This window comes from Coptis chinensis, chromosome 3, assembly GCF_015680905.1.
Source record: "Coptis chinensis isolate HL-2020 chromosome 3, ASM1568090v1, whole genome shotgun sequence".
NCBI lineage: Eukaryota > Viridiplantae > Streptophyta > Magnoliopsida > Ranunculales > Ranunculaceae > Coptis > Coptis chinensis.
In genome coordinates this window covers 25,015,738-25,040,538 of record NC_141458.1, presented here as the reverse complement: position 1 = coordinate 25,040,538, position 24,801 = coordinate 25,015,738, and the positions used below count along the sequence as shown (strand labels likewise).

The 24,801-nt window shown below is 38.1% G+C and overlaps 1 protein-coding gene across 1 annotated transcript; it reads left to right on the top strand.

The window, feature by feature from the left end:
• Positions 1–1,340: 1,340 nt before the first annotated feature.
• LOC147508810 (NADPH--cytochrome P450 reductase-like) lies at positions 1,341–7,581 on the top strand. Its single transcript, XM_086601173.1, has 18 exons — positions 1,341–1,857; positions 1,938–1,997; positions 2,085–2,161; positions 2,253–2,310; positions 2,415–2,498; positions 3,119–3,155; positions 3,446–3,515; positions 3,619–3,813; positions 3,913–4,005; positions 4,143–4,371; positions 4,479–4,562; positions 4,646–4,797; positions 5,347–5,443; positions 5,973–6,122; positions 6,206–6,283; positions 6,372–6,494; positions 6,599–6,712; positions 7,176–7,581. Exons 1-18 carry the CDS (start codon positions 1,525–1,527, stop codon positions 7,254–7,256), a joined length of 2,115 nt encoding a protein of 704 aa, XP_086457299.1. The 5' UTR covers positions 1,341–1,524; the 3' UTR covers positions 7,257–7,581.
• Positions 7,582–24,801: the final 17,220 nt, after the last annotated feature.

The window sequence follows — 24,801 nt, the reverse complement described above, 5'->3', positions numbered from 1 at the left end:
TTCTTTTCTTAAGGAAACGAACCGGCAGACGGCGCCAATGTAGATGTTGGTTATTTTGGGACTACAACCTGATGATTTGTTGGATAGGAAATGACTGCACTCTTCTTGAGATAAGAGTTTCCTACGTATCAAGTTTCTCGGGGTCAACATAAATCAAGCCTTACGTAGTTCATCTATCTCTATTTATAGATGTGTACTTGAACCGTTATGGATTACAGATCCACCTTGTGTGCTATCTTAATGATTCGTCATTAATGTGCTATTACAAAGTTAATGTTTCCTTGATTGTGACGCTGATTGAGCTCCAAGATTGTACTAGTTGATATCTTTCCATGAATGGCTGTAACTGCAGCTGGTGATGACCTGGGTGTTAGGTCGTTGGTACGATCTAATGTTGTAGAACGAGCTGAAATAAAATGTCCTACAGTGCGGACACGTGCTCTGTAGTGTAAAACGGAGGGTACTTACACCCAATAACTAGATTCAGTTTCATTATAAATTTTGTTGGATCAACTGAATTCTCTCAAAAAAGGTCATCTATCACATTTGTTGAAAGTTATCAATCAACTTTAATGATACAATATGATAAAGTTGATTAAGTGACAAAATGAATTGTTGAGGTTTAACTAAGGGACTGGATATTTTCGGTTGTGGGGAAGAAGGCAATGTCTTCATTTATTTGCTTGAAATCATCTTCTTGATTTAGAACAAATTGAGGTTCAGCGTGTGAACAGTTAAGGAGACTAGCTGGACAATAAATTTCACTGATTCTTGCGGTCGAGTATTAGCTAGTAGCTACGTTAACATGCCAATTACCAAATTGTACCAATAATTGATCCATAGTTCCAACTTCCGAGTATCAAGTTTCTCTGCCATATCCTATCTAGGATATAGAATGGGCATGTTTGCGTTAGGTTTATTTCTGTTCTACCATCTCTGATTAATAACTCATAAATAAATTGTCATCCAAGGATGAATAAAGTTGTGTTTATGACCCAATCAAAATTTGACCTGTTTGATCAATCTCAAATTTATTCAAAAAACATGAACGCGGAAATGGAACTATTATTTCAACATATTTTACTATTGCTCTTATTTTCAAACTCAATCTCATCTCTGATCTCTCCAAATAATAGACTGAGTCCCTCGTTTATAATTTTAATTTCGTGAATGTGGAATGCCCTATCACATCTTCTGACAACTTTGATAGGCCTTTTGTGCAAATGTGGAATGCCACATGCCATACATTCATAAGTCGTTATGTCAACAAAATCTGTCTTTACACAAGTCCAATTCCGTAATTTTAATAACATTAACCGGTAAGTAAGATACTTAACCATAGTTAAGTTAAAATGTGGTAGGTGGTTTGACCAGTCGAGTTTGGTAGGCGTTGAGCTCCTCCAAACCATAAATCATAATATTTCTCTCCTCTCATTTCTTCATAATTCAAAACAGAGAAGAGAGAAATAATACAATACTTCATTTCTTCTCTTTATCTTTTTTTATTTTTTATACATTGTTGTTATGGAATCAGAGTCAGTGAAAATATCAGTAACTGATTTAATGACAGCGATATTAAATGGAAAATCTGATCCATTAGATATATCGGAAGTATTTAAGAATCGTCAAGTGTTGATGTTATTAACGACATCATTTGCCGTTTTGATTGGTTGTGTGTTTGTTTTTATATGGAGAAATGGAAATAAGTCTAGTAGTAGTAGTAGTAGTAAAAGTATTGAGCCTTTGAAACGAATTGTTTTTGAAGAAACAGAGCCTGAGTCTGAAGTTGATGATGGTAAAAAGAAGGTTACTATTTTCTTTGGTACTCAAACTGGTACTGCCGAAGGTTTTGCAAAGGTTTGTTTTCAAGTTTGTGATGTAAATTTTGCTTCATTTGATACAAAGTTAATTCAGTTTGGTCAATTGGTGTTGTTTAGGCATTTGCGGAAGAAGGTAAAGTGAGATATGAGAAAGTTACATTTAAAGTAGTTGATCTGGTGAGTTGATTATTATTCAGTTGAGATTTTTTTATTTATTTTGAGATAATTTGAGGTTATTGAGTTTGATTGTTTTGTTGTTTTTAGGATGAGTATGCAGCAGATGATGATGAGTATGCAGTGAGATTTAAGAGAGAGAACATAGCATTGTTCTTTGTTGCCACGTAAGCTTGAACCTATGTGTAATTTTTACATTTCAGTTGTAATTATTTGTAATAATTTAATACTAATTAAATTGGTTATTAATTGTTTTAGTTATGGAGATGGTGAACCTACGGACAATGCTGCCAGATTTTATAAATGGTTTGAGGAGGTAAGCTCGAAAACTTTGTTCGCGTTTTGTGCTTTAAGGAACGAGTAATGCTTAATTGTTATGCATTTAAATTTGAACTAATTGTGGTTGTTGGTTTTTTGTAGGGGAAAGACAGAGGGGTTTGGCTTGAGAAACTTCAATTTGGTGTGTTCGGTCTAGGCAATAGGCAATATGAGCATTTCAATAAGGTTCGAGAGGGAACTTATTGCCTATTTGTACCTTTCGCTCTGCGTAGTTGTGTAATAGAGGAACTGTTAACTTCTATGATTGGACGCAAAAGAATTTTGAAAGGCTTTTTAAATTAAAATTACGGTTTTGTATTCATTTTTTAAAAATCATACCAATGCAAGTATGCAACACTATGTTACATGGACACGCCATATTTCAAAAATAATCCGTGTCGGATATGTATCCACGTGTCCGTGTTGGACACACTCGGATACGTATTGTATGTGATATACCTCAATTTTTGTTATTTCTCTGTGACAGACACTTCGTATCCGAGTTGATACGGACACACGTATCGGTGTCAATGTAACTTAGATGCAAGTCATGCAACACAGTATGTGCAAATGTGATCCAGAATCTCCCTGTTAATATAACTTTGGGATTTTTCTGTAGTTGATTTTTCTATTTCCTTTTCTCGTCCTAACTTCAAATGGGGCATGTTGTACATATCAACTTTAATTTTTATTACTTTCATTTTTTGCAGAAATTTTTAGTCTCCTTGTGTAGTTGTGTTGAACTTCATTTCTAGTTTTTTGGAAATTGCTAATGTCTGTTTCTTTATTGTGTTATGGAAAAACAGATAGCAAAAGTTGTGGATGAAATCCTTGTTGAACAAGGTAGGGTTTTATATATCCAGTTGTTAGGGTTTATGAAATTTTTAAGACTATTTATTTCACAACGCGACACTAAATTGCTCAGTGGTTAGCTTAATCTTTTATGTTAGGAGTTTTGAGATGTCACCTAGCTTTATTTGAAAAAATGTATCTGTTAGCAAAGCTCTAATGCATCTCATCTTTGAACAAGTCCTCGGAAGGATTTTCTTTCTTGACATGCCGTATCAAAAAAAAAAAAAAAAAAATACATAAGGGGAGGAATTTTTGCTGATTTATATTTTCCATATTACAAGGTGGGAAGCGCTTAGCTCCTGTTGGTCTTGGCGATGATGATCAATGCATTGAGGATGACTTTACGGCATGGTATTTGAAGAACTCCAATCAACTCTTTTGATGATTCTAAATGGATCAATTCTTTTCAAATTGTGTTAACAAAATTTTCTTGTCCTGACTGTTGATGTGCTAGGCGGGAATTGGTGTGGCCAGAATTGGATAAATTGCTACTGGATGAAGATGACACTACAAGTGTTTCCACTCCGTATACTGCTGCTGTATTAGAATATCGGGTTGTATTTCATGACATTTCGGATGCAGCAGCACAGGATAAGAACTGGAGTAAGGCAAATGGTCACACGACTCCTGATATTCATCATCCATGCAGGTAGTAACTACGTTCTGTAAGCTGGATTTCAAGATTAATCCCACAATCATATATTTTTTGGAATGATTTACAAATATAGTTTTTATTGGTTGTATGAAGGGCCAATGTGGTTGTGAGGAGGGAGCTTCATACTCCAGCTTCAGATCGCTCTTGTACTCATTTGGAATTCGACATCTCTGGCACCGGACTAGGGTAAATTCTGCTGTTAAATCTCTTAGATGTGAATGTGCTGCCCTGCAACTGCATCCCTTTTACCGTTTACTTTGTTGTATTTTATGTTTTCGATTAAGGGTGCTGAATTGGATAATGTTTCCTCCCTATATTCTCAGGTATGAAACGGGAGACCATGTTGGTGTTTATGCTGAAAATAGTATTGAGTATGTGGAGGAGGCAGAAAGGTTGCTAGGCTACTCATCAGATACTTACTTTTCAATCCATGTTGGTAATGAAGATGGAACACCACGTGCTGGAAGCTCCTTGGCTCCTCCCTTCCCATCTCCTTGCACTTTGAGAACAGCACTGATCCGATATGCTGATCTTTTAAATTCTCCTAAAAAGGTTATTTTTCTTTCAGTTTTCGTTTTCATGCTACCTTTTTCATATTTGTTCATGAAAGTTTTATTGTAGAGATTCTTTACTTGTAATAACAATCATTTTTTGTTCAGTCCGCTCTCTTGGCTCTAGCTGCCCATGCATCCGATCCAAGTGAAGCTGATCGATTAAGAAATCTTGCATCTCCTGCTGGGAAGGTTTGCATTTTGAAACTTGACAACCAATTGGTGAGATAGTTTACTTTTTACACATTGAAGCTAATTTACCGTTCTTTGTGCAGGATGAATATGCACAGTGGATAGTTGCAAGTCAGAGAAGTCTCCTTGAGGTCATGGATGAGTTTCCATCAGCAAAGCCTCCTCTTGGAGTTTTCTTTGCTGCTATAGCTCCTCGGTTGCAGCCGAGATACTATTCGATCTCATCATCGTCAAGGTGAATAAGCTACTCCTTATATCTTCTGTGCCAATAATTAATAGTGTGATGACGGAAAAAATTTCAGCAGAATGAAATGTACTTGCCCCTGAAGGTCTTCCAGCATCATTATGACTGCATAAGATGGTGTCGTCAATATAGAATCTCTTTGCCACCTTGTGCTCTAGTACTTGAAGAACCAAACAAATTCAATAATCATAAACATCTAATCTATCACATTTTTCAGACTACGACCTAGTTTGAATTAGTTGGTAGAATCTGATCAATGATATTCTGTAATCCCAATTGAATTGTTCATTCAGAAATTCATTGCAGAATACAGTCTAAAAGTAGAGAGATTCCTTTATTTTGTTTCTATTCTACTTTTGGATTGGAAAACTTGAATGATAGAAGACTTGTGAACAGAGGATTTTCTTAAAGGGGTGCATTTGGTGCCTTGAGTTTTCATTTTTTCCCTTAGGTAGATGGGAATGGAGCTTCTCTACTTATATGATATATGGTATTATCACTCCTTTAGCATCTAATCGGCTTGAAAATTTTATTTTACAGGATGGCACCAACTAGAATCCATGTGACAAGTGCTTTAGTGTATGAGAAAACACCAATAGGCCGTGTTCACAAAGGAGTGTGCTCAACTTGGATTACGGTGAGTACTTGTTTATAAATTTCTTATTGGTTCGGTGGAGGGCAAACCAAATTTCCAAAACCCAAACCGTTTTTTATCGGTTTGGTTCGGGTTGGTTATCGGGTTATCGAAACCCATTGACAGCCCTACTTTTCACACAGTAATGCTAGTGTTGGATTTGTTTTTACGTGTTATTTGTTTACACCAAACGATACTTATCAAGAGTAGGTTAAAAAATTACTTGGTTTTGCACGAGGGGAACAACTAATGGGGAAACTCAGTTTTGAGGCCAATTAATCCTTACAAATAATTTAATTCAGTAAGGTCAAGTCGCAAAAATTAAGAGGTTCATCTTCTTCTTTTTTCCTCCTCTTCTAAATGTAGTTTAACCTGGTCAAGTGTAAGGAGCTGTTGAGCTACGGTCATTTGGTTTTCTGTTGCATATGCTTTTATCATTCTTTTTATCGGGATATAAATTTTCAGTTTGGGACAAATATGGTCTTCCTACCAGAGCTTTGACCCTATGTCCTGACTCATGCGAGTTTTGCAGAATTCTGTGCCGTTGGAAGAAAGCCCCAATTGCAGCTCAGCACCCATTTTTGTGAGACAATCTAACTTCAAATTGCCAACGAATACGTCCCTGCCAGTTATCATGATTGGTCCTGGTACAGGATTGGCCCCATTCAGAGGCTTTTTGCAGGTTTGTATATATCATCATCTTCCAATTTCGGTTTGTATGCCAGTGAGTGGTATCAACTAAGGTCATACTCTATTCTCTTTCAGGAACGTTTAGCTTTGAAAGAAGCTGGTGCAGAGTTGGGACCTGCAATCCTCTTCTTTGGTTGCAGGAACCGCAATATGGTAAACTCAGTCTTGATTACTACTACAGTTGCTTTTCATTAATTACCTTGTTTGTGAAGTTTTTGATTGGACCCTTATATTTTTATAGGATTATATTTATGAAGATGAGTTGAATGGTTTCGTTGAAGCCGGTGCACTGACTGAGTTAGTTGTGGCTTTCTCACGCGAGGGTCCTAAAAAGGAATATGTGCAGCATAAGATGATGGAAAGGGTAAATTTTCAATTGCACCCACCCCTTCTTTTCGAACTATTTGTGACTACTCTGGTTAGTGAGCATATATCTTAATTTCTCATGCCCAAAATTTTTGTTTTCAGGCCACGGATCTTTGGAACATGATCTCTCAGGGTGGTTATCTTTATGTATGTGGTGATGCAAAAGGCATGGCCAAGGATGTCCACCGGTCTCTCCACACTATTGTCCAAGAGCAGGTATGGCCATTGCTCAAAAGTTCCAAATCTTGTGTGAAGCTGTCACGATTTGACATTGAAATTGTTTTACATGTGACAACATGCTCTTAGTTAAAACTTTTTCCAATCAACTCCAAAGTTTTCACTTATGACAGTCGTTTTTATAATTTTACCACATTTCTATGATTAACAAGTAACTCGCAAGTCTTTGGTATGTTAGGTTTCTAATTTTTTTGAAGTTCATTGTTTTGACTTGCCTTCTAGATCTCCTGGAACATCAGAGTTTCATCTACGTGTACTCTGCTTCATGTGCCAGGGAAATGTGTAAACTGTGTTTCACTCCCAATTTCGCCCAACTTTTCTTTTAACGTGTGTGTTTAAGGAATATTGAAACTTGGACTGTTTATTCCGAAAAAAAAAAAAAAAACGGGACTAAGGAAATATGTGGACCTAACTAAGCAAGAACATTGGAAATTGGTTTCAGGGATCTTTGGAGAACTCCAAGACTGAAAGCATGGTTAAGAATCTGCAAATGGATGGAAGGTATCTACGTGATGTATGGTAAATTTCATGGAAGGAAAGGAAAATTGCATAGGTGTTACAAGATATGTATGTGGACTTGACTGCCTGCCGTCCATTCTGTCATGGAGTGTGCACTGGTTTTGAGTTCTGAAATTCTTTGCCGGTTTTCGGTGAGGATTTTGGTTAAGTTAATATGGTGTTTATTAGGCAAGATTTGTTGATAGAGAACAGCTCTATATATATATTTTTTTAATGTAAGCCAACAACAAAATCTGTAAGAACAGATTTTCAAGAAAAGACCTGGAACAACAGTTACTTTGATTCTTCTTTATTTAAAGGTTGTATATACAATATATGAATTGTTCTTATACGTTGAACAACATTTTAATAGACAGACGCTAGGTGAATGATTTGGCCTATAGGTGTTCCGTGCTCGTATCAATAAACAGTCGCAATTGGTGTTAATTGTTAACATCAAAATTTGAAGGATATAAACTCCATGTTTCACTGAATACAGTTTAATGGAATGAACACTAAATTGGCCCAAGTCCTATGTGATTAGGACCACTCTACTCAGCTGAGGTCATAGTACAAAATATCAGGATATGAGTATTTATTGATATTCAATTTTTAGATATGTATTGTGGATATATCTTTCTCTTTGGGGATATTTGATATTGTTTCACATACAAATATTGTAGATATATCTAAAATATCAACAAATATCGTAGATATTATGGATATTTTTTGATATATTATGATACATTATTTATATTTATTTGAAATATAATGGTAAATATTAAATAAAATTATTATATATACAAAATATCGCTAAATATCTCCAAATATGCCCAAATATCGTAAATATTATGAAAATCTCGCCGATATTTACAGTCGTATATATATCTGAATATATCGTTATATTTATATATCTTTTTCTGAAATTTAAATAAATATCTCCAAATATTACAATATTTTGTACTATGGCTGAGGTGAATGTTGACGATAGGAAATGAGAGTGACTATCAAGGGCTTCTAGAAACAAAAATTAGGTAATATTTTCACTACTGAAAAACTGATTCCATAAAATCCATATACCAGTCTTGCTTTCAAGTTTGGTTTTACTTCACGGTTGTACACTCTACTGACAACTTATACTTTAATACTCTTAATGTACTACCTCCTGTCCTCTACTGTAGTGGTGTAGTCTATTATCTTCACTCATTTTCAGACTCAAGGGACCAGGTGCGGTGGTCCAATGTTAATGGCTAAATTAACTGATCACGAGATTGCACACACAGCTAGCATTAGTGTACTTTCTCACATGATTACATAGATTGATATGTGGTTGAACTTTGAAGTTGCTGTCACATGCATCAACAACCAGAGGCAATTGCATTTTTTTCACAAGCATATATTCTAGGGAACCTAAATTCTATTGCTTGTGATTTGTGAATGAGATATTGAGATGGACTTACCTCGAATATGTGTCTCTATTTCCAGTCATCTTACTGTGTCTACATTGTTCCTTTATACCCCTTCAACTTCACCTTCAGACCAAGTCTTGTCTATTTTTCATGTGCTCTTCCTTTCCATCATCTTTCTAAGTCCTTGTCCACAATGAGTCGGTCTTAATTCATACTTCACATCTGGAAAACTTCGATATATTTGAGGTTCTCTTAACCATGAAAAGAGTGTACATAAAAATCGACTGCTAAAATTTCACCGTTCATCAACACATCAACACCGGGAATCCTCAAATATCGGCCATATCAACCACTAAAAATCTTGGTGTCAATTTCTCAGATCGTGGTATATAGCGATATTGCTGGGATTACGTATTAAAAGTTTTTGGTGACAAGTCAGCTTAAATATGCATATAGGCGATATTGGTTGTGTGAGGGAATAATATCCAATGCCAATGGATACTAGACACATGTCTAGTACATACAGAACTACCAACCGATCTCGTATTCTCGTCCTCAGAGCTTGCTTCATAGTGACTCGAATCAGACAAACAACATATTCAACTTATGTTCAGAGCGACCTCACCACCAATCGATTTCACACCTTCGTCATGCGAGCTCGCTTCAAAGTGACTCGAGACGAATGGACGATCTCATCCAGAAGCGACCTACATAGCGCTCACTACTCGTTCCACTATAGCTTGTAAAATATGTATTTATTACAGCCATCAAGGCCGGAGCTTCAGGCACGCTTCATGATAAATGTCCATAACTCGCAATCAAGGCTGGGGAGTGACCTGAAGACCTGGATCTGACCTGACGCGGGAATGCGAGAGGCGCGGACACCTTGCCTATATAAAGAGAATGATGACTGATTCAAGTCTCCCCTCAACAAAGAGAACTTGATAAGTAGGCAGTTCGATTATACGAACTTGATCAATTCAATCCCGTAAACACCTTTCTCTTCAAAGATTACCTATATCAGTAAGGTTAACGAAATATAACTTTTACATTGGCACCGTCTGTGGCTCGATTTCTTGAGTTCACAACCCTTCAACCAAAAAACCTTCAAACAAATCTCAAGCCCACAAAGCATGGAAAGCCTCCAGGATCAACTGAAGATTACGACCACCCAGATGGAAGCTATGAACGGTAGCATCACCCTGCTCTGGTAGGAGAACGCAACATTAAAAACCCAGGTCAAGTCCTAGAACCCGAATGGAATCACCGCTGAGGATGGAATTAACGAGGTCAACCAACAAATCAACAGCCTCTTCTAGTGGATCGAACAAAGCACTGTCAAAAAGGACGCCACTCAGGATGTTCAAAAGATGCTTAAGACGTATTGAGCGTCCCCCTTCACAACTGAGGTACTCAATAAACCCTCCCCCTAAGATTTTATTCAGCCTCAGTTCGCAATGTATGATGGCAGCACGTGCACTGGTCAACACATAGCTCGCTACATTCAGAGCCTTGCACTCTACAGTGCGCAGGAGTTCGGCCACCTGTAGTGCCGCTTGTTTTCAGCAAGCTTAAAAGATAGAGCTCTCGATTGGTTCTACTCGCTGGGATCGAACTCAATCGACAGCTTCAAAAAACTAACTAACCAGTTTGCCAGGCAATACGTCCACAACAGACGTAAGACAGCCGACCTCAATTCACTCTTCCAATTGCCTTAGAATAGTGACGAACCAATTCGCACCTTCCTGGGACGTTTCAAGACAGAGCTACTGTCCATGGAGAGCGGCCTCAAGGAGTCGTTCGCCACAGTGGCCTTCACCAACGTGATCAGGAAGAACACTGATCTGTCCAGGTCGCTCATGAAGGAACACCCTGAAACACTGGCCGAACTATACACACATGTAGAGAAGTCCATCAAGCTTGCAGAAGGCCTCGAAAAAGAAAGACTGAAGGCAGCAGGTGAGGTCACTGCGATCTTAGATAGCGCCCTATATTCTAAAAAGCGACCTAGGCAACAAGCTTAGCAGACTAGCACCCGAACCCACACCAAAAGAGAGTTCGCGGTGCTTACAAGATCTCTGAGCTATATATTGGAGAAAATAAAAACAGTGTCCTATTACCGGCTTGAGGTAAAACGGCCAGAAGACACACCAAGAAATCCATACTACGCTTTCCATAAAGCAAAGTGCCATGAGACCAACGAATGTTGTGGGCTCAAACACTACCTCCAAGACCTCATTGAGGCAGGCCATATCAAGCACTATATTGATATAGCCGATGGCAACCTGCGCCACAAGCTTATGGCTTGCAGAGAGCGAAGTCGAACTCCACCACGCAACCACAATCGAGATCGCTCCCGTGCTTGAGGACGCTCCGTGGACCCATGATCGTCGCCAACACTCATTTGACAGAGATACCAACATAACTATCAACATAATCACCTTCCAGGACGACTCTGTCACATCCACAAGGGACAAAAAGAGACGGGTAGGCGCCTTACAAGAAGTCTACCAGTTCTCCTCACAAGCAGCTCGTGCCCCACACACCACTGGCCGTAGCTCAGGAGATATCACTTTCACTGAGGCCGACCTCAACAAGGTGTGTCTCCCGCATAACGACGCTCTAGTTGTCCATGTCAAAATCAGCGATTAGAAAGTAAAGCGCGTTCTGATCGACCCAGGCAGCTCATGCGATATTTTGTTCTACTAGACTGTCAAGGAGATGAAACCAGCCCAAGTCAGTTATGATTGATCTAATTGCCCCCATCTATGGTTTCAATGGATCTCGAGCTGACCCAATTGGTGACATTATCCTACCTGTCTCAGTTGGGTCATGTGAGAACAAAGTCAGCATCAACACGCGCTTCAGCATTCTGGATGTCAACTCGTCCTATACTGCTATTTTAGGATGCCGTTGGACCACAAGATGCAAGCAGTTCCATCAACACTTCATCAGGTGTTACGCTTCCCTAGTTAGCCCCAGAGGCATGATGGAGCTCAGAAGCAACCAGATCGATGCTCACAATTGCAATCAGATCCTTTCAGTTAACAAGCCCGTTGGGGCTTCACTCAAAAACAAGGGAGAGATCGCCAAAACCAAGCTGGCAGAAGACTTCATTTTTGAGGTCAAGATCTTGACCAAGGCCCCCCGAAGTGAACTCGCAAAGGAAAACACTGGGGGGATCGGTCAAATATGTCCCTCCAGAAGTCCAGACCCCAGAGGTCAGCCCACCCCTTCAGCTCAAGGAGACATCGCAGGAGACCAAGACCCCAAAGGTCGCTCAGCCCACTGAGGCGGCCGCTCAGACCGAGCTGAAGGAAAAGGTCAACGTAGGAACTGAGGATGACCCCAAGTTCGTTTATGTAGGAGCTAACCTTAATCATACTCTCAAGGCACAACTTGTAAGCTTTTTATTATTAAATAAAGATGTTTTTGCTTGGTCGTACATCGATGTGCCTGGAATTGATCCCAATATTGCATGTCATAAGTAAAATGCTAACCCAAATGCTAAACCAGTTTACTAACGACCTCGAAAGCTATCCCTTAAGTTCCAAAAAGCAATCAATGAAGAGATCAAAAATCTCAAAAAAGTTGGCTTAATTAGGAATGTCGATTATCCTGAATGGGTCGCTAACATAGTAGCAGTCCCAAAAAAGAATGTCACAGTTCGCCTTTGCGTGGACTTTACCAACTTAAATCAGGAAACTCCTAAGGAAAGCTTCCCCTTATCAAGAATCGACTGACTAATGGACCAGACCTGTGGCCACGAGCTCTTGTCATTCATGGATACCTACAGTGGCTACAACCAAATCCCACTAGCAGAAGAAAACCAAGAGAAAACTTCATTCGTAACTGAGCAAGGGATTTTCTGTTACAACGTCCTCCCGTTCGGCCTCAAGAGAATTTGGGGCGACTTACCAAATGACTTCGTCACCGATATATTCCAAGACATGTTAGGTGACACCATGGAAGTCAACATAGATGACATGGTCGTTAAAAACAAGAAAGCTGGAGATCACTTATATCACCTCACACAAGCGTTCTCCAGACTTCAGTGAACTCAGATGAAGCTTAACCCTGAGAAATGCCTCTTTGGAGCATCCTCTGGGAAATTTCTGGGGTATCAGGTCTCACAACGTAGGATAGATGCAAATCCTGATCAGATTCGAGCATTCTTGAACATTCCTGACCCAAAAACAAAGAAGCATATACAGAAATTGTCAGGAATGGTGGTAGCTCTAAATTGATTCATGATAAGAGCACAAAACTGTAGTTTTAACCCCTTAACAATATTGCTTTTTGACCAATTATGTGATTAATAAGTAAGAGTTAGTATTGTTATCGTATTCTTATGTATTTCAGGCATTAGAGTCGAATATGTGCAGAAATATGTCCCCTTTGCGAGATAAATGAGCAAAGGTTGGTTGCTAAGAAGTTCTATGATTAAAGGCCAAGATTCAAGGAGAAAAAACATTTTTAAAGCCCGATCAAAGCTGAAAAGTTAAAGTCAACGCGAGCAGAAATAACACACAAAAGTCAGTAGAACTTCCGAAGGCCGTATCTTTGGACTCAAACCTCGGAATTAGGCATACCTTTTGTCAAAACGACCGGCTTAGAAAGAGATTTCTAATGGTTTAAGCCTTGACCCAATCAGAGGAGCATAAGTGGACAAAAAGGCTGTTGAAGTCATTTCCAACTGAAAACCCCTTTGTGGACTAAAGTAATAAGGTTTTGGGCTCGATTTTCTGGCCCAAAACATGGCTCCTCAGCCCATGCAAGAAATTATGGATCTAGCCTCTTCTATATAAAGAGACTAAGGCTTAGCTCTTAAGTTAGCTAATTAATTATCAAGAAATTAGTTATTAGAACAAGAATTTATTTTTTAGAATGAAATACTTAGTTTATATTTCAAGTTTTAGTTTCCAATTCAATACTTAATTCATAGATTTAGTTTGTCTTAAATTGATAATTAGTTATTCATAATCTTAGTTTTAAATTCAATATTAATTCATTTTGAATCATTAGACTATTGTTCAATTAGATTTATAAGGTTTAATTACTTATTCAATAATGACTTGTTCTTATTGTTCTTGTTTTAGAAATGATAGTATAATGATTCAAGGCTAAAATCTCTATTAGAGGGGTTTGAGAAAACCTTGATGATGACTTGATTTTTGTTAGCATAGATAGAGTTGTAATGTTCTATTCTACTCTAGAAAGTAATTAGTTCACCATGAGAATGAGTTTGATTGCTTCACATGCTAGTTATTAGTTAGGTTGGTAGAGATTACCATGAATAATTAGGGATTAGAAATACCCAACCCACCTTTACGTGAAAACGTAAAGATTAGGATTACAACGTATTCTATGCTAGTTTATTAAGTTGAATTAAGGTGGAATCAAATTCCTCCTAATTCCTCCTCATATTGTCAATTTAGTATTTCAGTAGTTTGATTTATATCATCTTGATTGTTGATTCACCATCATAGTTTTATTCAATCCATTATTCTCATGACTTTGTTAGCTCACACGAACTAGGAAACTTCACATCTAAACGAACTAGGAGTGGAACAAATTCTCTACTCCAAACATATTGCATTGATAAACGAGAGTAGATAACTTTGATACATTAGCGTAAAATAGTTTTAGTTTTACTATTTTTTTAGCATGCAAGTAGGATATTTTATTAATTGGTAATAAAGAATACAACTCTGACAAAATGGATTTACAACAGACTCTAAGTATCAAATCTGTAGTAAGTCCGGTGAGGACATTCTAAGGACTTGATGAAAGGGGGTCTATTGGGACTTCAATAAAGCTCTCTTTTACTCAAAGTTGATCCATGTTTTGCTGCCGCATCTGCCCCAAAGTTTGCTTCTCTGAGTGTATGTGAAATTTTCCAGTCAATAAGCTTTGATGCTCTATACCACCTTGCTCTCAACCACCATGAAATTTCTCCTCCTTTGAATGCAAGGACTACTGCCATAGAGTCACTCTCTATCCAAAGTTTTTGCCAGCCTTTTTCCACAGCAATTTCGGCCACCAAAGCCACTGCCAAACTTTCTGCCTCATAATTTGTAGTAACCCTAGGCCTTGTACCAAGATACCCAGAATTTCCGCCGTATTGTTCCTGAAAATAATTCCCGCACCCCCATTGCCTGGATTTCTGAAGGCCGAACCATCTGTGTTTGAGTTTAATTACTTATTCGTAGGTAAAACTATCATTTTTCCTTTTATCAAATGGCGCCGCTGCCATCTTAGTTGTGTTTAATTACATTTCCCTTAGTAGTGTTAATCCTACCAAAGTCCCATTAAACCCAACCACCCTTGTTTGGTTCTAACTGTGGTTGTTTGATTCAGAATTGATTTTTTTTCGCAGAAATACATTGAGCGTTCCCCACGCCTCATTGGCCTGTTTTCCGAGCGCACCCCGTGTGCTTGTTAGGCAAATTTGAAGTGCACCCCGCGCTAAAGTGCCTGGACTTCAAGTCAGGCAAGAGCGCAACCCGCACCCTTAAAAGGCAAAATCTGAGCGCACCACGCACCCTCTTCTGAACAGCCTGATTTCCACAGGTTAGTACAAACTTCCATTTCTTCAAATTATTCAGTGTTTCTAAGTTGTTAAATACACTGAGATCGTATATACAAGATGATATTCATGAGTCAAGTGAAGCAAGGAGGCATTCAGGTACTTCTTTCTTCCACTCCTCGCATCTCCTGTTAGAGGATTTATACTAGTATATCAGGGTTGTTTTGACTGTTGTCATGTTTCTTTAATATTGGACTTAGCCTTGCATGAGATTAAGGTTAGGTAGAGAAAAAACGACTAACTTAATCTATCATGAACGTCAACACACACACCTATCTAGTATAGCACACATTGCACCTAAAATAATGGCTAAAGAAAGAGAGTCTCCTCTCTTTGACTTTTACAAAGCCCTGAACGATAGCCCAAAATCTTGCATCGTTCTTGCAGACCCAGTGGGGGATTTTCGAATCCCCCCGAATATATTTAAGTTTTTCACGGGTTAGACAATGAAAAACCTTATGAGCATATGCGTAGGATTGAACAAGTTTTTACCACATTCCATTATCTTACGGTAGGTGCGGAACAAATTAAACTGAGGGTGTTTCCTTTCACCCTAGCCGATAAGGCGGCGTCTTGGTTAACTGCCCAAGCGCCTAATTTTGTGGACTCATGGGCCAAACTTGTTCAATTGCTTATGGAACATTTTTACCCACCACTGAAAATAGATGAAATGCTTTCCAAGATTTATTTTTTCTGCGAGAATCCTCATGAATCCTTTTCAGAGGCTTGGAATCGTTTCATTGATCTTCTTATAGAGTATCCACATCATAACCTTGTGAAAGACACGTTAGTTTGTGCCTTTTTCAAGGGTCTTTTACACTACCATAAAGAGGTTCTTGATATAATGAATGAGGGTAGTTTTCTCAGTAAAGGAGCCTCAGAGGCTTATAAGTTTTTAGAAGATCAAACAAAGTGTAACAATAACTGGGGGGGGGGTGGGGGGTAGTGACAATATCCCCGCTCCGCTAGTTCTTTTTCAACAGTTAAGGCTACCAGTATGTTTGAGGTTAAATCCGATCCTGAGCTTAAAACTCTAATTGAATCCCTCACTAAAAAGGTAGAAGCTATTTCTGCTTAACAAAAGCCTACCCCTGTCATAAATGTCAACTCTATTCCATATAATTTATGTTTGAGTCCTGAGCATCCCGACTCCTATTGTCCTCTCGCCTATGAACAACAAACATCACAACCAGATAATATTTTCTCTATTAATAGCTATCCTATTCCTAACGCCCCTTGGAGACAAAATCTCAACTTCAGTTGGAGAAACAATCAACAAGTTACACCTCCAGGGTATAATAATCAAAATATTAGGCCAACAAATAATTACAACCACGCTCCACCACGACAAGGACAAGGACAAGGACAAGGACAAGGACAAGGGAATTATAATAATTATAACAATAATAATTATAATGCTAATAGAGGTATCGTTCCGGTAAATAATAACTATCACAACCCACCCATTAATAATCAACGTGACATAGTTCCTGTCACACAACCTGTAACAAATACTCCTCCACAACCGGATTGTTTCGACGCCTTTATGCAAACCCAACAACAGATTTTACAGTCCATCCAACTTTCCTTACAACAATTAACACAAGAGAAAGTACAACCAAAAGGTGTGTTTCCAGGTAAAAAGATACCTAATCCTAAAATAACAAACATAGCATTTGAGGTAAACGGTAATACTAGTAATGAAAATTAAAACGTAGGTGACCTAAACGCCATCACCACTCTCTGTTCTGGCAAAGTGGTTGATAACGCCGTAACTATGCCTGTAGTTACCCCACTAGTAGTCCCTACACCGGATATTATACTAGATACCGAAGTAGTAACTGAAGATCCTACCCCTGTAGAGGTACCAGTTAAGCCACAACCTAAGAAACAAAAAGCCAAGGTTAGACATCCTGTTGATCCATATGCTAAATATAGAGAGAAACCACCATTTTCCTAGAGATTAGCCATGTTAACCAATGATACAAATTTCGATGAGATTAGCTAGGGAAGTTTTCAAAAATCTAACGATAAACCTACTCTTTCTTGAAGTGATTAAAAAGTTACCTCACCAACCATACTAAGTTTCTTAAAGAGTTGTGCACTACTAGGCGTAAAACAAATATTCCTAAAGATGCCTTTTTAACTGAACAGTTTCCAACTTTATCCGAACATAATAGAATTGTTAAGTACAAGGACCCTGGTCATCCTACAGTACAATGCACATTAGGAGATTCCCACACGACGACCGTGTTATTAGACCTGGGGGCGAGTGTTAACTTACTCCATTATTACTTATATAAACAAATAGGTCTACAGGAGATGCAACCTACTAAAATGACGTTGCAATTAGCTGATTGGTCTATTAAGTATCCTAAGGGTGTGGTTGAAAATGTGCTTGTTAAGGTTCAGGATTTCTACTATCCTGCTGATTTTGTTATCCTCGATACAGAAATCGCTAACGACTCTGTTCCGATCATCTTAGGGCGTCCTTTCTTGACAACTGCCAACGCGCTTATAAATTGCCGTGATGGTTTGATGCCCATGTCTTTTGATCATCTTTCTGTTGAGGTAAATGTTTTTAAAATGAGGAAATAGTTATCAGATTCGTCTATAGATGGGGAGGTTATCATGATCGAGAGCTTAGCTCAAGACTATTTTAATAACACGTTTCCAGAAAATAAGATGCATAAATTTCTTTCGTTCGGAAGTTCAGATTTTAAGGATGACTCCTACGTAGAGGAAGTCAATGCCCTCTTCGAGTCTACACCTACCTTAGACCCTTCTGTTGCTCCATCTACTGAGTTTGAAGACCTACTACCTAAACTAGTCTACACCTACCTTAAACCAGTCTTCACTACTCAAGATGAGGACCCTCAAGAAGCCTTTATCGACATACCTCCCACCCCTGTCCTTAAACATCTTCCTTCTGAGTTGAAGTATATTCAACTTGATCCGGATGGTAGTCATCCGGTAATAATATCTTCTCTATTATCTGCGGATGAAGAGGCATGTTTGATTAGGGTGATTCGAGAACATCGTTCCGCAATTGGTTGGTCCCTAGACGACATTAATGGGGTTGACCTTAATGTTTGCACTCATCATATCCATTTGGAGGATAATGCAAAGACTTCTCGCGAACCTCAGCGACGCTTGAACCCTGCCATGAAAGAGGTGGTCAGAGAAGAAGTCTTACATTTACTCGATGCAGGTATCATATACCCAATCTCCGATAGCGAATGGGTAAGTCCCATTCATATAGTTCCTAAGAAATCGGGGGTTACCATGGTACGTAATGCTAAGGGTGAATATGTTTCCACACGAGTCCCTATAAAATGGAGGATCTGTATTGATTACAGACGTTTAAATGTCATGACACGAAATGATCATTTTCCTTTACCCTTTATCGATAAGATGCTCGAACGTCTAGCTAGTCACGCTTATTATTGTTTTTTAGATGGCTACTCTGGCTATTTTCAAATTATTATCGATATTGATGACCAAGAAAAGACTACCTTCACATGTTCTTTTGGAACATATGCCTATAAACGAATGCCTTTTGGACTTTGTAATGCTCTTGGTACCTTTTTAGCGGTGTATGCTTCATATATTTAGTGATATGGTAGAGAGCTTCATGAAAATTTTCATGGATGATTTTTCTATCTATGGAGACTCTTTCACTAACTGCCTGTCTAACCTGTCTAAGGTTTTGACACGGTGTGAAGAGAAGAGTCTGGTTTTAAATTGGGAAAAATGTCATTTCATGGTTAAAAAAGGAATAGTGCTAGGTCACATTGTATCTAGTGATGGCATCGAAGTAGATAAGGCCAAACTAGATAAGATAGTGTCTCTACCTATACCACGGACTGTCCGTAATATTAGAGCCTTTCTAGGCCATGCAGGTTTTTATAGACATTTTATCAAAGATTTTTCAAAAATAGCTAGGCCTTTAACTAATTTGCTTTTAAAGGATGCCATTTTCTATTCAAATAATACGCCTATATACATCTGCACCCATTATACAGCCTCCCGATTGGTCTAAACCTTTTGAACTCATGTGTGATGCTAGTGATTATGTTGTTGGTGCTGTCTTGGGACAGAAACTAGATAATAAGTCCACTGTTATTTATTATGCTAGTAAAACTTTAAACGATGCTCAAAAGAATTTTACAATTACGGAAAAAGAATTTTTAGCTATCGTTTATACTTTAGATAAGTTTCGTCCTTATTTGGTTGGTACTAAGACTTTAGTTTACACGGACCATGCAGCCCTTAGGTACCTTCTTGTAAAGAAGGATGCTAAACAGAGATTAATCTGATGGATTCTTCTCCTGTAAGAGTTCACCTTAGAAATTAATGACAAAAGAGGGGTTAAAAACATAGTTGCCGACCAATTATCTAGACTAACAAATGACGATGATAGTGATTCTGAGTCCATACCTGACTATTTTCCTGATGAACATATGTATGCTATTTTTTCTACACCATGGTATGCTGACATTGTGAATTATTTAGCTTCTGATATTATTCCTGATGTTTGGTTAAGAAATGAACGTAAGAAGTTCTTGGCCAGAGTTAAGCTATACTACTGGGATGAGCCCTACTTTTTTAAGTATTATGTGGATCAGATTATTCATCGTTGTATTTCCCAGTGGGAATATAATGAGGTTATATCGTTCTGCCATGACAAAGAGTGTGGTGGCCATTTTAGTGGTATGAAAACAGTTGCTAAAATTCTTCAATGTGGGTTTTATTGGCCTACCCTTTTTAAATATGCTCAAGTGCATTGCAAGACGTGTGTTCATTGCCAACAACTTGGGAGAATCACTAAGCGTAATATGATGCCATTAAATCCCATCATGGTAGTAGAAATATTTGATGTATGGGGCATTGATTTCATGGGTCCTTTTCCTGTTTCCCACGATTTTATTTATATTCTAGTTGCCGTGGATTACGTGTCTAAATGGATAGAGGCCTTGGCTTGTCATAGCAATGACCATAAGACAGTTGTGTTTTTTGTTAAAGAATACATTTTTTGTCGGTTTGGCATTCCTAAAGCCATCATTAGTGATGGCGGAACACATTTTTGCAACAGAGTTGTTGTGATAAATTGATAAAATTGAATATTTCTACTCCGAATAAATAATGAATATCAAACGGAAGTAAAACTATAACTTTATACGTAACAGTTCTTTATCAAACATTTATACTCTCGAATCAATTGAAATATAGTGGAGTAAAAGATTCGTTCCACTCCTAGTTCTTTAGCATTCAATGTCTTCTATAATTATCAGTTTATCCAAAGTCTAATGAGAGTAATGGTGGGATTATACTACGATGTGAATTCTAAGAATAAGATACTAACTATAATGATTCAACTACGAAATGCTACGGAATACTAAGGTTTGAATCTATAATAAGAATTAGGGGGGAATTGAATCCACCTTTATTCCAACTTAATAAACTAGCATAGATTTTTGTAATCCAATTCTTATGTTCTTACGGTAAGAATTGGTCGTTCTAATCCCTAATTATACATGACATCTCTACCAATTCATAACTAGCATGTGAGGAAGTCCAACCCATTCTCATGGCGAATCAACGACCTTCTAGAGTGGAATAGACTCTTACAACAATTCTACACTACACAATTAAGTTTTCATCAAGGCTTCATCAAACCCCTCTAACGGAGGTTTAGCCTTGATTCATCAAACTATCATTTCCAATTGGATTAAAACTAGACATCATATAAAGATTCTAACTTTACTAATTTAACTAATCAATAGATTCAAATCTAAATTAACAACTAAGAAATGAAATTGATAACTAAATAATTAAAACTAGATTATGATTAACTAATTAGCGATTGAAGACAACTAATTTATGAATTTAACAATACTAAAACTAAACAAGAATTGAATCAAAATACTAAATCGGAATTAAAAATGAACACTTTATTATAAAACTAAATGTGATTCTAAATTAATCATTTACTTGTTCTAACTAATCTATTGCAAAGTAAAAACTAGATTTAAAACAATAATTGAAAACTAATTAATTGAATAAAACTCAAAACTAGATCTAGAATTATCTCTAATGGCTCCCTTCTATCCTAAGATAATTGATACTTAAGAGCTAAGTCTTGTGTGTGGAAATGGAGGAGACCAGATCCACATTTTCGTGCATGGACTAAGGGTCCATGTTTTGGGCCAGAAAATCGAGCCCAAAGCCCAATTTCTTTAGTCTACAGGGCCCTTTTCAGCTGGATTTGACTTCAACAGGATTTTCGTCCACTTCTACTTTTCTGATTGGGTTAAGATTTTGACCATTGGAAAACTCTTTCCGAGCCGATCGTTTTGACATAAGGTACGCCCAATTCTGAGATATGAGTCCAAAGATACGATCTTCGGAAATTCTGCCGACTTGTGTGTTGTTTCTGCCCACGTTGACTTTGACTTTTCAGCTTTTGACCGGGCTTTACAAAGGCTTTTTTTCCTTGAATCTTGGTCTTTAATCACAGAACTTCTTAGCAGCCAACCCTTGCTCATTTATCTCGCCAAAGTGGCACATTTCTGCACATAATTGACTTCAATGTCTGAAATACATAAAAGCACGTAATTAACATTAACTCTTATTTATTACTCGCATAATTGGTCTAAAAGTATTATTATTAAGGGGTTAAAACTACAGTTTTGGGCTCTTATCACGTTGTGTCCCTAGTTAAAAAGTATGGAGTTATACATAAGGTGGCAACTCCATATCATCCACAAACTAGCGACCAAGTAGAAGTTTCTAATAGGGAAATCAAAAAAATATTAGAAACAACTATAAATCCTGATAGGAAAGATTGGTCTAAGCGTCTAACTGATGCCTTATGGGCGTATAGGGCTAATTTTAAAACTCCTATATGTATGTCTCCCTTCAGACTTGTATTTAAGAAACCTTGTCATTTGCTTGTTGAATTGGAGCACCGTACTATGTGGGTTATAAAAAGCCTTAACTTCAAGTTTGATGAGGCAGGTGTCAAGCGCAAGTTGCAATTAAATGAGCTTGAAGAAATCCGTAGCGATTCTTATGATCTCGCGAAGGATTATAAAGCTAACATGAAACGTGTTCATGATAAACAAATCTTGCGCAAAGAGTTTGTGGGTGGTCAAAAGGTCTTGCTTTACAACTCCCATCTGCATATTTTCCCAGGGAAATTAAAAATCCATTGGTCTGATCCTTTTCTGGTTACTGAAGTCACCTCTTACGGGGCAATCACCTTGGTAAATCCTAAGGACAACAATACCTTTCAAGTCAATGGCCAACGGTTAAAACATTTTCATGAGTTAATGTCTCCTGATGTGGAGGAAGTCCTTTTACAGGACCCTGTCTATGAAGACTGACCTTTGTTGTTTGGTGTACTTCCTTTCAGTTCCATATTGGTGAGTGCACCATTTAGGTAACCGGGCCCTCCCTATGGAGTGTGTGGCTATAAGTACCGGATCCTAAGTCCACGTTTAACATAATTCACGTTTTCCACTCTTGCATGTTTTCTCGATTTTTGAGTCATGTTTATCAATGGAGTGAATTATGTCTTTATTGCTTTATTATTTTCCTTATATTAAATCTTATTCATAAAAAGTAAAAAAAAATATTAAAACCATAAAAATAGTAATCTAGAAAGTCTCGGGAATCTGACTTTAAAAGACCCACATTTAAAACAAATTTTCTAAACTCTATTCTATAAAATTTGTTTGGGGGTGGGGTGCTGGTTTTTCCATCCTTGATTGTTCAACTTTCCAATTTTGTTGCTTATGCCGTTAAATCGCATTTTGATTCGGGTTGACATTATCTATGAATTTAGATTTCATTTGTTCGCATAACTTACGACATTCACGCACTCCGAGGTATTTTCCACCTTTTTATATATCAACCATGGTTAGAATAGGGTGTTTTATGGATCATTGGATTGGAAATTCTCTCCTGATCGTTTTCATATCTCATTCGCAAAAATCGGACCGGTAACGAGTCGAGAATTTCAATTTTAATTTTGCGCGCATAGGGACAACATGGGTATTTTCGAAATTGTTTGGGCTTGGGCCCAAGTCCACAGTAAAACCCAAGAACGCATGGCGTTCTTCTTCTTCACTCCACCATCAGCTCCATTAACGAACCATGCCCTAAAAAAAAAAAAAAAAAAAAAAAAAAACCCACCGAATTTAACCACCATCGATTTTCTCCACTCAAGCCCACCCACACCAAATTTCGCCCCCTCCAGTTCATCTTCTCCACTCCATCTCCATTAAAACACCGAAATTTTTAATTTTAAGTGAGTTTCAATCCAAAATCCACTGCGCCCAACTCCAAATTTTTGAGTGAGTTTCAATTCAAACTCGTTCCCCACCTTACCCTAAACCCATTTTTCGAATTAAAATATCAATGGCCCAAAAATGCAAAATCATTTCGGAACAAGTTTTCAAAACGGAACAATTTGCGCCGTTTTACAATGACGAGATGAAACGTAGGAATCGGCAATGGTTGTGGTATACGGAGAATAATTTTTACCATGAGGATTTGGTTTTGAATTTTTACAAGAAGCGGGAAATCGAGGGTAGGAAGATTTTTGTGAAGGTAAATGGTGTGAAGAAAGAAGTGTGTGCTTCGATGTTGACTCATGTTCTGGGCATTATGCCAAAATGCCAGCTTGTAGCCACCATGCAGGAATCCGATATGTAGGTAGGCGTTAATGAGAGAGACTGTTTTGGAGGGACGATACAATGTGAAATCGCATTGCTTCCGACAATCACCTCTGAGGACCAACCAGCTGGTTATAGTTCAGTGGGTTGGTAAGAATGTCATTGGGAAAAAGAGAAGTTGCTGACATCACCTGAACTATCTCGCACGCACTGGGGTATTAAAGAACGAGAGGTATGATTTTTGTATCATCGACTTCTTGTTAACTATGATTTGAGGAGTTGGAGTGAGTACCACACCCTTTCCTGTTTTAATTACTAAGATAATGTTGTCTTTTGGTGAGAAACCAAAAACTGAGCGGACTATGTTGAAGTTGCATGCAAATGCAATTGCTTATACGGAATGTGTTCAGAAAATGTGGCGATTGCCTGGAGATAGGGTTGTGGAAGAGGTTAATTTGGATGATGAGGAGGAGGACATGACATGTTTTGATGCCAATGCCTTAGAAATGTGTAATTATGATATGGAGCGCATGTTAGTGCTGCATCGTGGTTTGTGTTCCCTGAACCATATTTGCGAAGACTTGCGGAATAGGCAGGTTGTTATTCATGAAGAGAATGTTAACCTGTAGAAGACTGTGGAGACGAACGTCCAGCGCAAGGATGAGCTTTGGGTAGAGATGAGGGAATTTATGGAGGGACAACGGTGGTTCCAAGACGAAGTCCTAAGACGCTTGCCATCTTATCAGAGTCCTGTTTCTGATGACTCTGACAAGCATGAGCGTCGTCGACGCAGGACTGACGACGCTGGACCATCTTCCTCTCATGGCAAGTAGTGTAGTTGTTTTGGATTTAGGAAGTTTCCCTGTTTTCGTAGAATTTTATTTCGAGTTG